This window comes from Eleutherodactylus coqui, chromosome 2, assembly GCF_035609145.1.
Source record: "Eleutherodactylus coqui strain aEleCoq1 chromosome 2, aEleCoq1.hap1, whole genome shotgun sequence".
NCBI classification, from domain to species: domain Eukaryota; kingdom Metazoa; phylum Chordata; class Amphibia; order Anura; family Eleutherodactylidae; genus Eleutherodactylus; species Eleutherodactylus coqui.
The window spans coordinates 173,196,586-173,209,946 of record NC_089838.1 but is presented as its reverse complement, the minus strand read 5'-3'; the positions used below and the strand labels follow the sequence as shown (position 1 = coordinate 173,209,946).

The following is a 13,361-nucleotide window of genomic DNA, read 5'->3' as shown; positions in this document are numbered from 1 at the left end:
TGGCTTTTATCTCATTGGCGTTTTGCCTTCCTCTGGATCAACATTGGGGGGTAATAGGCTGCAATAGATGGACATGTGTCTCTTTTCAGCCTTACAGACTATGTTACCTGAATGCAGCAACATTATAATACAACTACAGCCTAAATATTCTGTCATTTAGTCCCTCAAGTACGCAGCTACATAGTAGGGCACATTTATCAAACAGAATGTGCCAGAAGTAGTATAGAAAAAAAATATGCAAATGAGTTATGAAAGCTTTGCGGCGTTTTTAATCTTGTACTATGTTATGTATGCCAGATTTGAAAACAGATGCTTCAAAGGGCTGAGTCTAAACTCCTAACATATGCATCCGAGTACCGCTTGTGATGAGGTGGTGCAGCGCTACTAGTCAGATATACTCTTACTGATCTCTGTTTTTTGTTTGTTAGAGGAGGAATCCATGGACACACATTACCACGACTTGTGTGCAGCTTCAAACTTTCCTTAGGGGGAAGACGTTGCATGGAGCATGGTGTACCGCTGCATGGAGCATAATGGAGCATGATGTACGGTAACATGGAGCATGATGGAGCATAATGTACCATTGGATTTTTGCTGTAAGCAATGAAGCCACCTGCGAGTATGCTGCTATTTTACTGCAAATGGCCAAGAAGCCCTAGACTCCATGAATGTGCCCCAGTCTGTGATTACTGAAGCTCTGAAGTCATGCTATTAGGGAATGTTACCCCCTAGTGTTAAGAAGTTGATTCCATAAGCTGTGGAAGAGATCCGCTCCCCGGGTTTTCATGTTTGAGTGTTGTACTTTAGTACTGAAACCAAGCCTATCATCACTGAATAAAACAGTGTTCTGTAAAACTATCTGTCTGCTAGAAATTAGCATATTCAGCACAAGAATACCATTACATGACTCAAATCCATTATTATTTAATCACAGCCCGGTGACATTTAATGTGTAGCACAGAAGGAACAAAGGCTTCTCCTCTAGACAAATGTAAGATCACATCTCCCACAATACAGTAAACAGTTTTTGTTGAACCCATTCCTTCTGCTCATGATGAAGTCACAAATAACGCTCCAGCTCCTGGAAATGTTAGCATAAATTAGGATAATTAATGAAACAATCACGTTCCTCTGATGAGGTGGCTGTGTAGCCCTGCAGATCTGCAGGCATCACTTTACATCACACCACCAGCAGAGCAAAGCGTCTTAAAGGGAAAATCCCACAATGCAACATTTTTGTCAAAAGATCAGTACCTTGCTATCATCATTAAATAGAAAGCCAAATGTGTGCCTCCCTCTATACATCTAGACTCTTAATGGCCAATTACATTGGACGATTACTGTGCAAAATTCATTCAACGAACAAAAATGCCCGATAGTCGTTATGCCTAAATGCAAAGTCATCGTTTACTATTCGGTTACTTCTCATTTGTCGCTCACTTTCAAGCAGCATAAAAATCATCGCGGATCGCTCACTTCTTGCTGCGTCTAGACGCTCCCCGTTCAGTGTGTCAAATAGAATGAAGTGCTGAGTAAGAAGAGAGCGCTAACAACTAGCGGTAACGTTGTCTAGCCGAAAGTCATCCCGTGTAAATGGGGCATTACTCCTGTTGGTGTAGGTTTCTGCACTGAGCATACGGGGCAGTTGTCGGCTCATTCACATGACCAGCATTTCTAACTGGGAAACTACAGTTCCCAAAAGCACCAGCATCACCTCCTGGCATCACCCATTTCTATGCATTTACCAGTAACGCTACTCTGCCTGTGCACTGAAAGGGTTAATTGGAGCAGGTTAACCCTTTGTCCTTCCATGAGCTTTGTTTTATAGAGTCTAATGAGGGGAGAGGGCTGCAGCTCTGCAAAATGTCTCTTACAGCCTTGATAAGACCAACTGAACTGTACCCATGTATATGAAAGGGTTAACTGTTTGTCAGTGGAGGGGGGGGGGGCTGAGCTTACTGAATGCAGAGAGGAGAGAGCAAAGACACAGCCTGCTCTGCACATGCTCACCCTATGTGCTGAAGAAGGACAGGGCTATTACATAGAAGGGAAGGCAGGATGAACTTAGCATGCTTGGCTAGAATGAAAAACTACTGGAGGTTGTGTCCAGGAGCAACCAAAGGTAAAGAGAGTGGGGAGGGCATGTTTGTTGGGATGTGAAGTCAGAGCTGGTGCACTTTCAAAAAGGGTGAATGTGCTACGATTAAAGATTTTACATATGGAACACACGGAGCAACCCATGTGATCTTGGAAACCCCCTCAAAAGTTACATGAAGTTGTTTATATAATCCAATGGTGCAAAGGAAACTACAAGTCACATCACTAATAATGCAAATAGTAAAGGCCCATTTCACACAACACTTATCGTTCAAACGAGCAAAAGTGAGCCATAAATGGTATTTGTAAACATGAAGCCATCGTGTACTATTCGTTCACTTGTCGTTGATCGCTGAGTTTCAGCCTGCATAAAAATAGCTTGTTCGCTGGTCGTTAAGTTTAAACAGCAGTTGGTCAGTCATTAAGTCTTTCAAACAACTTGAGGGGAGAAGTGATGGTTTGTCCACTAACCAAAAGGAATCATTCAAAAGCCAATCCACATACTGCCCCAGTTGACAATGGTTTTTTTTTTTGCACTAATTAAAAACGTCCAGGCCAGAGAGTCTTAACATATACACACAACCACCTGAGAAAACAATCCTCCACTTATCTTATCTATGTGCACTTTACACATAAACACTACCAAACAACCCAGCAAATGAGGGAAATGGTGAGGATTTCAAATGATTATCTTTAAGTGTAAACACTCATCATTTGAAAGCAAAAAAAGTTGTTGAGTCCTTCGTTCAATCGACCATCGTTGCGTGTACATGGGCTTTAAAGGCTTTTTTACACACAACTAATACTCAAAATCTGATCAAAAGCCATCTTTTGAGCGATAATCGTTGTCTGTAAATGTGCCATCTTTCATTTTTCTGCCAAACGAGGATTCTCAGTTCGGCATAAAATCCATTGTTTGGCAGAAGAGCTGATAAGAAGGACCGCACGCTGTGTTCTGCCCGGGGAGTACTGATTACATTGTCTCACCTGTCAGCCCCAGGGCAGAACAAAGGGAATGTATTCAGAGAACCGATTGCCTGCTGTTCTCTGAATACAGCTCAAGGCGGCTCATACGCATTGCTTAAGCTACTAATTGGTACTAATAGGCAGTAGTACCAATTAGTATTTTATGCAAAATGATCATCTTTGTGTGTAAATGGGCCTTAACTTCAGCACCAAAATCTCATTAAAGCAGCGCCATAATAAAAGCAAGACAACAGCCCAAATCTATTAGACCCATTTCCTAACTGAATCCAGAAAAATGACAATTGGCATCTAACTGTGTACTATGGTGATACCTCCACTTTTTGTCTGCACTAGTTTTTAGAAGTGAGGCATGGTTTTGTTATCCACAGCAACAAATAGTGGCGTAACTTGAAGTTGCTGGGCCACAATGCAAAGCCTGTCACATGGACCCCCAACTTATAATATTTTATTCATACTACTGGCCTCTTAATAAGAGGAGGAAAGACCTTATTAGCCCCCTAAGGCTCCATGGCGCAGGTGCAACTGCATCCTCTGCAGCCATTATAACTACAGCCCAACAACCAATCAGTGTATTGCAGTACAGTTGCAAGCAAATATGCTAACATCAGATGCTTCTTCCCATATTCAGCAAATACCCCACAAGATCTGGATACAAAAATATGCTTAAAATCTTGACTACGAGAACATATGGTCATGGAAAAAAGAAAGTAGACCACAACGTCCAGAGAGGTATTCGATTCTGGCTATTCATTGCGGTGTCAGGTGTATAACACAGCTGGCACCCACCCTGTATGCAGCAGACGCACCTCCTGAACACACTCTATATAGTCCCATACAACCTATGGCGCATATACAATATCTACATTAAAGGGGTTGTCCCGCGGCAGCAAGTGGGTCTATACACTTCTGTATGGCCATATTAATGCACTTTGTAATGTACATTGTGCATTAATTATGAGCCATACAGAAGTTATCAGAAGTTATTCACTTACCTGTTCCGTTGCTAGCGTCCTCGTTTCCATGGAGCCGTCTAATTTCAGCGTCTAATCGCCAGATTAGACGCGCTTGCGCAGTCCGGGTCTTCTTCTTTTCTGAATGAGGCCGCTCGTGCCGGAGAGCGGCTCCTGGTAGCTCCGCCCCGTCACGTGCCGATTCCAGCCAATCAGGAGGCTGGAATCGGCAATGGACCGCACAGAAGAGCTGCGGTCCACCGAGGGAGAAGATCCCGGCGGCCATCTTCAACCGGTAAGTAAGAAGTCACCGGAGCGCGGGGATTCAGGTAAGCACTGTCCAGTTCTCTGTTTTAACCCCTGCATCGGGGTTGTCTCGCGCCGAACGGGGGGGCTGTTGAAAAAAAAAAAAACCGTTTCGGCATGGGACAACCCCTTTAAGGTTAAGGCTCCAACACTGAGTGCCCAAAACTATTGCAGTTTTCAGATTGAGGATTTCAGAGACATTCTTCTGTTCTCACTGTATCAATATTGCATGGGGAGTATGTCTAATAAATTTATAAGATTGTGAGAAACATGCCGTGATATGTGAAGCCCTGCAGTGAAGATCTACATCCAAACCTGGGTTCTTTGGGGAAGGGTTATGGGGTTGTGGAAAACTCTGGTCTATACCATAGGCAGTGGGCACCCTCAACCTGGCCTTAATGATCATGCCCATTATTAATCATTGTTAATAAGTACAAGTGTCTATAGTTAAAATGGAAATTACTGAAAGAAATAGCCTAAAAAATAAAAACCATTCATGAAAAGTTGGTTGCTATGCATTTTATATAGTTTACAATGTTTTACCTTATTAGAACCAGTCTGTCCTTTTCAGATGGGTGATCATCCAGCCACTGGGAGTAACGAGCAATCGACCATTCAGCCCTCTGAAGAACAAAACACAGTAATACAGATCAATTAGAGAAGGTGCTTTCGTAATTATACCTTACAAAAACATTCAGTCAGAGGTCCACTTTTTATGAGATTTTTTTTCCGAACTCATGAACAACCACTTTGATATTTGACAAGTATAGAAAACATGGTTAAACATAATGTATCAGAAATTATTATTTAACTAATTCTCACCCCATAATGCAATAGTATGTCATGGTAAGCAGGTCGTTCTCATGAAATGCAGTACTTTTACGTTATGGCGATGTAGACACAGGAGCTGTGCCCGCACCAAATACGCTGACTGGGGGTGCGTGTCCTGGCAATGGCAGAGCGAGCATGCTTTCTATGGAGCTCCCACTACTAGGTTTACAAAATAGAAGCAATTCACCTTTGTTTCCACAATTTATGGACCCTGATGGCGAGCAGAAAGTGAAGTGCATCAAAAGGCATTCATCACCAGGGCGTGGAATGCTTTATGGATGGGGTTGTTTTGATTTGTGGGTATTTTAATACGGTCATGGAACCCACCTGGACTCATCCTTTGGCAGCGCTGCTCTCAGAGCAGAAGAGCTGGTTGATGTCTGGAGGATATTGCACCCTAACAATAGAAATTGCACGTAGTTGACATAGCAGGCTTTGCATGCTTTTCGTCATCTCCCAGTATACTTTGCCTCTCCAACCCAGGGCTGTCATTGGAACAGCATTATAGTGGACGTGGCAGTTGAACGAATCGCTGTTGAAAGATATAGTGTGCAAGAGTGCTGTAGAAACGGCGATCTCCAACTTTGCAGCAGGCCACAAATCTTTTTCCATGAAGTGGGAGTTCTTGAATGCATTATCCAAGGAATAACAAGACAGAAGGGAACTAGATTTAAAAAAGGAATGTGCCGTCCCTACAGCAACTATTCACTAAATTGGGGGAACTGGAAAGAGCGTACAAGCGGTCATCAATATCTGGGCTTCTAGCAGAAGTCACTAGAGTGTGTGAAAAGATTAAGGAGAACATCACTCGGAGGCATCAAAGGCAACACGACCACTATCATAGTTTCTTATATGAACATTCTAAAAAATATGATAGGGCCCTGGTGTGCCTGCTGTATCCGAGAGCTAGCCCCTCACATTTACAGTCATCCAGATCATGACAGGCATTGTCATTCATAATCCCCGACAGCAAATACACTTAAAGCTTATTATTAGTCCTTATACAATATTACAGATGTTCTTTGGCCCGCTTCAGATGCCATATTCGAGAAACCACCGTGCCCACAAAATCTGAGGAGACAAGGGTGGAATCTGAGTCTCAGATCACTGAGAGGGAGATTAAGAGAATAGCCATCTCAAAGGAACATGTTAACTTGGTACGCCACCATAAACTAAGTTATGGTGCTGTTCTGGGTGGTGAAAGGAAGCCATGTTCCTTCCAAGTGCTGAAGATCACGCTGGGCACAAAGATCTGACTCTTGTCTTAGTGACATGTGTGTGATCTCCCATAGACTTCTTAAAGAGTTCAGGAAAATGAAGAGTAAAGCCCCATTTACATGCAACGAGCGATAATCGTTGCGTGTGAACACTTTCATCTTTCACTATTCATCTGAACGATGATTTTTAGGTGAGCATAAAATTCATCATTTAGTTGGAGAGAGATAGCAGGGACCGCAAGCTGTGTTCTGCACATTGTGTTCTGTGGACAGCCCGCGTGAAGACAATATTGCTGAGTGCAAAGTCCAGACCACATGATGGGATTTGCAAACAGCTGCTGTAGGCTCATTTACATGCAAATGAAGCTGATAAAGTGCTAATGGGCATTAGTGCCCATTAGTACTTTATGCAAAATGATCGATAGAACTGTCAATTTTTCAATTGTTTGAAAAATTGTCTTTGCGTGTAAATGGGCATTAATTTCATGTCCAACTCTATGATAGGAGTGAATACTAGTGTGAGAGATTTACTGCCTTCACTGTGACTAGAAACAAAACCTACCTCTCACCCACTAGAATTTATCACAAATGTTTTGATGGATGATGGTGAGAGACCTTTTGTGAAATGAGTTTTACAAGGGAAAGAGGTTACCCTATTGATTGATACCAGAAATCAAAAATTGAATTTGAACTAAATAGTCCTACATGTATAATAGCTGGGTTTAGTGGAAAAGGAAGTGTTTAAGCTTCAATAATGTGATTTTGGAAATTCCTGAATGTCTAAAAATGGAGAAAGTAATTGGGAAAGAAGTTTCTCAGATAGCCACAGCAAAAAAGCAGTCATGCACTGTTTCTCAGGTTGATCCAAAACTTTCTTTTGTTTGTGAAAATGGGGTTTGTGTCATGATTTTAATGGGAATTGATGTCCTGTTGTACCCACAGATTTAGACAGAATCCACACAGTACAATCATTAACCCTTTTCAATCCAATTTTGGATTCAGGGTTTCCTAAAAGGCTCTTTTTACTGTTATACAACAGTGCCATCTGCTGGCTGAAGCCAGTGTGTGTGCGCCAGAGAGGCTCTGACAGCGGAGGGTCTGGCAATAGACGGTAATACCACCCTGTCAGACGTCTTTTGACATTGGAGCTGTACAAGCTTTCTATCAGATTGTAGGAAGACGTCAAACAGTAGATTCGAAAGGGTTAAAGCTTAGGTCATTTGGCGCAACAGAAATTGTTGGAAATTCTATTGGAACAAAATCAAAGGAAACCCAGAAGGCAAGAATTGTTGAATGATCAAATCGAAGATAAAACTAATGACATTACAGACAACATTTGTATGGGTTACGAGGAAGGATGTTGTATAGAATTACACTTTTCACACAGTACGACCATTGAGTTACATGCTAAAGCAGGACCCCAACCAAAATTCACCCTATTTGAGGGGATATACATAAACAATAATCAAACATGGAATTGTACACCTATATATACACATTAGCTTGGTATGCAGTGATAAAAGCTAATGAGCCTGCACAATGGACTGGTGATATAACAAATTATATGCTAAGCTCAGGAAAAGTGGGTAGATCTAAAACGTTAATTTGGTTTACTACATATAATTTTGTAAACATTTTATATACTGCAATTCTTGCCATTTCAGGGGAAAGAAAGCAAGGATTGGATGAAAAACTTGGATGTTCCAGATAACCATAGAATCTTTTCAAATAAGAGTGGTTATTGTTTTCAGGGTAACTAAGAAGTGACTCCTGAAATCGTGGCTATTCCAATATCAACAAATATCCAAAAGGTACTAAGATCATTTAACTTGAAATTCATTAGAAAAAGTCAGTTACCACTTAATTCTGTAATCATTTAGTTAAAATCTTCTGTAAGCAAACAATTAGGAAGCATATTCACAAATCTTGTCATAATCGTACACTAGGCAACAAAAATTAATTTTTTTGTGTGTCCGGGAAATCTGTGGTGTTTTCACATATAGTTTGCGATACCAAGAATTTGGCAGGAACCAACTGATCATTCCACCAACTGCTATTTCAGCACAGTAGACCCATCCAAACGTCGAAGTGAAAACAATGTAATTGCTGTGACGTATCCAAACATTCCTTCATCTATGGCCCCGGTACCACATTGTTCTGATCTCCCCATTCTGCCGCCTCCACAGAGAATTCATAGTGTGCAGACGTGTTCAGAAAACATCAGCTTAGACAGTGAAGATGCAACTGATCCTTTCCATGTTGACGAGGATGACAGAAGGCCATACTACCCAAACCAGAAGGATGTCAATGATTTCTTGAGAGATCTTAGTTTTACAAAAGCTAAAGCAGAAATTTTGACATCCGGGCTGAAATAGTGGAACTTGCTGAATGATAACGTTCAAGTTACAAGTCAAGGAAAAGGTTGTGAAATGTTTTCTACCTTCTTCACCCTTCAGGATGGACTCTGTTACTGCCATGACGGGACAGGTCTATTCAGTGAAATTGAAATACCTTGTAACGCACTGGATTGGCGCCTTTTCATCGACAGTTCTTCCAAAAGCCTTAAAGCAGTTCTGCTCCACAATGGAAATCAACTTCCATCCCTTCCAGTGGCTCACTCAGCACATCTCAAGAGGTACAGTAGTGTCAAATTCCTGTTGCAAGTTCTGAAGTACGATCAGTATGTTTGGGAGGTACCATATATACTCGAGTATTAGCCGACCCGAGTATAAACCGAGCCAATAGGTTTTACCACAAAAAACTGGTAAAACTTATTGACTCGATTATAAGCCTAGCTATATTCGAGGATATACTAGGTAAACAAAATGCAATACTTACCTCCCACAGCCTGTGTCTGTGTCCCCAGTGTGATGGTCTCCCTGGCGGTGTAGCAAGCTGCTTGAGAATTCTTCCCGCTGTCATCTTCCTGCTCGGCTTTGAATTCCCCCGCCAGCCGCACTGTGTAAGTAAGCACTGTGATTGGATTGAGTGCCAGTCAATCACAGCCAGCGCTCAATAAACCAATCACAGGCATTCAGTGATATCATCCACTGAATGGCTGTGAATGATCAAGCGCCGGATGTGATTGGCTGGTGCTCGATCCAATTACAGCGCTTACCTACACAGCGCTGATGGCAGGTGAATTCAAAGCTGATCAGGTAGATGACAGGAGAGAGAATTCTCAAGCAGCTTGCCGTACAACCGGGGAGACCATCGCGCTGTGGACACAGACGCAGGCTGGAAGGTGAGTATTGCGTTTGTTTGGGGTTTTTTTCCCCTCATTCGAGTATAAGCCGAGGGTGGCTTTTTCAGCATTACAAAAATGTGCTGAAAAACAAGGCTTATACTCGAGTATATATGGTAATTGGAAACTTTAAGATGGTTGCTTAATAGGTCTTTAAGGTGGTTTCACAAAGTTTCCTTGTTTTCTTTGTCTTTGGGATAGCAGAGCCAAAACGGAACACTACCATCGACGACACTAGCCTGAACGTATTGCCTTCATTGTTGGACTAAGATGATTCTGATGCCACCTCTTCACATAAAACTCTGGCTTATGAAACAGTTTGTTACAGCTCTGTATAAAGAATCTACAGCGATGAAACATCTACTAAACTTCTTCCCAAAGCTGACTAAGGCCAAGAAAAATGCTGGCATCTTTGTGGGACCACAAATCAAGAGGATCATAGAATGCCCCAAATTTCCTGACATGCTCACAGAAGTACAGAAAGCAGCTTGGAACAGTTTTGTTGCCGTGTTTCAGGGGTTCTTGGGAAATCACAAAGTAGACAACTATGGGGAGTTGGTGGAAACGATGGTGAAGAAATACCACGCTACGGGCTGCAGGGTGTCGCTCAAGGTTCATATCCTGGATTCTCATCTACATAAATTCAAACAGAACATGGGAGCATACACCAAGGCACAAGGAGAAAGGTTCCACCAAGATATGCAGCAGTTTGAGCGTTGCTATTAAGGACAATACAACGAGAATATGATGGGCGACTACATCTGGGGGCTGGTACGTTAAAGTGACCAACTACACAATTGTCAATCGAAAAGAACCAGACATTTTTATTAATTTTGAACTGCATGGACGTACTCTGCATTGTATAATAACTTTGGCTCATGATTGGAAGTAATTTATTTTCTCACTGTATGGCCTTAAAATATTTAAAATCCAAAATCATATATTTAATTATCGATGTCCTGACTACAAAAGCAACATTTTATTTCGAAATGAAAGTTATTTTCCATTATATTTTCCAAAAAACTAACAGGAACAAATAAACTTTTCTTAGACACAAAAATTGCCTAGTGTTATAGGTTTGATGTATATTGTATTTTTATTAGGTGCAGAATTAGAAGAACACAATACTTGACTGTAAAGTCCGAGAAAGGATATATAAACAATATGTTTTCGAAAGGATCTCTATTCCTTGAGTGAATGTGATACAAATGTGGGTTTGAATGAGACACGACTGATGAGTGATTGAGTATGAAAGAAGGTTATAGCAGGAAATTCTATATTTCAAATAATAATCAGGGGTAAATGTAAAATAATTTCTAAATGAACACTTTCACTAACATTTTTTATATCTTTTTCTTGATACACCTTTGAAAGGTATGTGAGCTTTTCCCTTATCTTCGAAAACTTGTGTTGCAGTCTACCAGGAAAGATATGTACTCTTTGTCTCTACTTGCTCCCCCTCCCATTTTCCTGTTCTCATTGTTCCAAGACTGGACACATGTAAACCAGATGTCAATCCGGTTTAGACCAGTGCTTTCTAGTCCAAAAGGTGTATTGAATAAGTATAGAGTCTTTTGTTCAGGAAGAGAACATTTTGCTTTAACCACTATAGAGGGACAGACGTATAGTTCCTCAAATCTCTGAAATTCTTTTCATGCACTGAATCTATATACCTCAACTAAGTATTTTATTCATATTATTTTATTGTAGTATTTCATATTTTAGGATATTTCGTACTTTTGAAGCTGCAACCTTTTGTATCTGAACTGTGCCCCAAATCAACTTGAAGAATTAAACCTGAAGATTATTTTTACTTGAAAGCCTCCATATTTGATGATTAAACAAGAACCTTCCCTGAAGACTCAAGAAGAGAAAAGGAGAAATTTATAACAGAGGCCCGATCTGAATTTGTCCTGGTTGGAGTATGCACAATTGCAATCCTCGAATACATTCAAGATCTCTACATGTTCTCCCATAATATCAGAATTTGCCAGCCCTTTTTTTCTTACCACAGGAGGTCAAAGACTATTAAAACGCATGCTGTATTGTAACCCAGATAGGGCTCCATTTTTGCATAAGAGGGGACGGGACCTAAACATAATTTTCTCTGAGAGTGATATTCGTAAGATGCGCACATTATTCCATTGTATTTCATTGACCTCTTACCCAGTTTAGGACAAGGCACTGTAAATTTACAGCACCTGGTCCCGGGCTTAAAGCCCAGTCATATGTAAAATTACATCGGGGATTGAAGCCTCCTGCCTCTGCAATCAATCAGAGGAGGCAGGGCGGTTTTTCAGCTGTTAGTAACAGCAGATAACCCGGAGGAGAAGGCAGGAGGGGTTTTTAACCCTTTCTGTTTTCTCCTTCTCTTAGTACACAGCACTCAATGAGCACTGTGTACTGAAAAGTGAAAGCAGAAGTGTAACTTCCACTACGGGAGCCCAGGGGGTCATGTGACCATCGGGATTCCGTACTACAGAAGATACAGGGTCCCAGAAGCCCCTGATCACCTCTGCCAGTGACTATTGTCACTACAGGGGATGTTTTTTCCCTGTAACTGGGGCTCCTATGGATTCCCCAGCTAGAGTGGGAAAGTGTGAAAAAAAAAAATAGCAAAAAACATGAATGTTCCCTAGTAGGTCTTCTATGACATCACAGGGAACATAGTGAAAAACATAATTACATACCTTGGTAAATAAAAATTACAGAATACAACAACAATATATACATAAGAAAGAAAATAACCCAAAGCCAACGCCAACCAAAACAGTCGCCGTGTGCGCCCTGTAAACCAAAACTATACATAATATATATCAAAATATCCAAATCAAAATGAGGAACCAATTCCCATACTTTATTTTAGCGTAAATATACTAATTTAAAAGAAAATAACTATAAAATGTTAAAAAAAAATTTTTTTTTAGCTTTTTACCCCCAATAAAACTAAAAAACAGGGAAAAAAACCCAGTGAAAATGATATTTTAAAAATCGCCCTATATGTCACTGGAAAAAAAACGCAGCAAAAATAATTTTGGTAGCTGAAGGAAAAAAAATAGGGCAGTAAAATCGCCACATGGGAAAAATCCCGCGGAATTGCAGGTCGCCAGTGTTGCCCTCTCTCTGTGAATGGATTGTAGATTTACACTATGCCATGACAATTGAGGAGTTGGCAGCAGAAGTATGCAAGAATTCAAGTTCCTCGTAATATTGAACTCCTGGCAGACTTTCAGTGAGTTTACCAACTGGACCCAAGATCCACTAAAAAGCTAGAGTTAAAGGGGTTGTCTCGCGAAAGCAAGTGGGGTTAAGTACTTCTGTATGGCCATATTAATGCACTTTGTAATATACATCGTGCATTAAATATGAGCCATACAGAAGTTATTCACTTACCTGCTCCGTTGCTGGCGTCCCCGTCTAATTTCGGTGTCTTCTTGCTTTTTTAGACGCGCTTGCACAGATGGGTCTTCTCCCTTCGGCTCGGCAGCAGCGGCGTTTTGGCTCCGCCCCCTTGTACACGTCATCACGTAGCTCCGCCCCGTCACATGTGCCGATTCCAGCCAATCAGGAGGCTGGAATCGGCACATGTGACGGGGCGGAGCTACGCAATGACGCGTACAAGGGGCGGAGCCAAAACGCCGCTGCTGCCGAGCCGAAGGGAGAAGACCCATCTGTGCAAGCGCGTCTAAAAAAGCAAGAAGACACCGAAATTAGACGGGGACACCAGCA

General features: G+C 41.4%; 1 protein-coding gene across 1 annotated transcript in view; it reads right to left on the bottom strand.

The window, feature by feature from the left end:
• Window positions 1-13,361, bottom strand: part of COG5 (component of oligomeric golgi complex 5) — a 299,093-nt gene that overhangs the window by 22,580 nt on the left and 263,152 nt on the right. Inside the window, exon 21 of the mRNA XM_066591926.1 lies at window positions 4,884-4,963. Within this exon, the coding sequence (XP_066448023.1) occupies window positions 4,884-4,963 (80 nt within the window). The remainder of the gene's footprint in view (window positions 1-4,883; window positions 4,964-13,361) is intronic.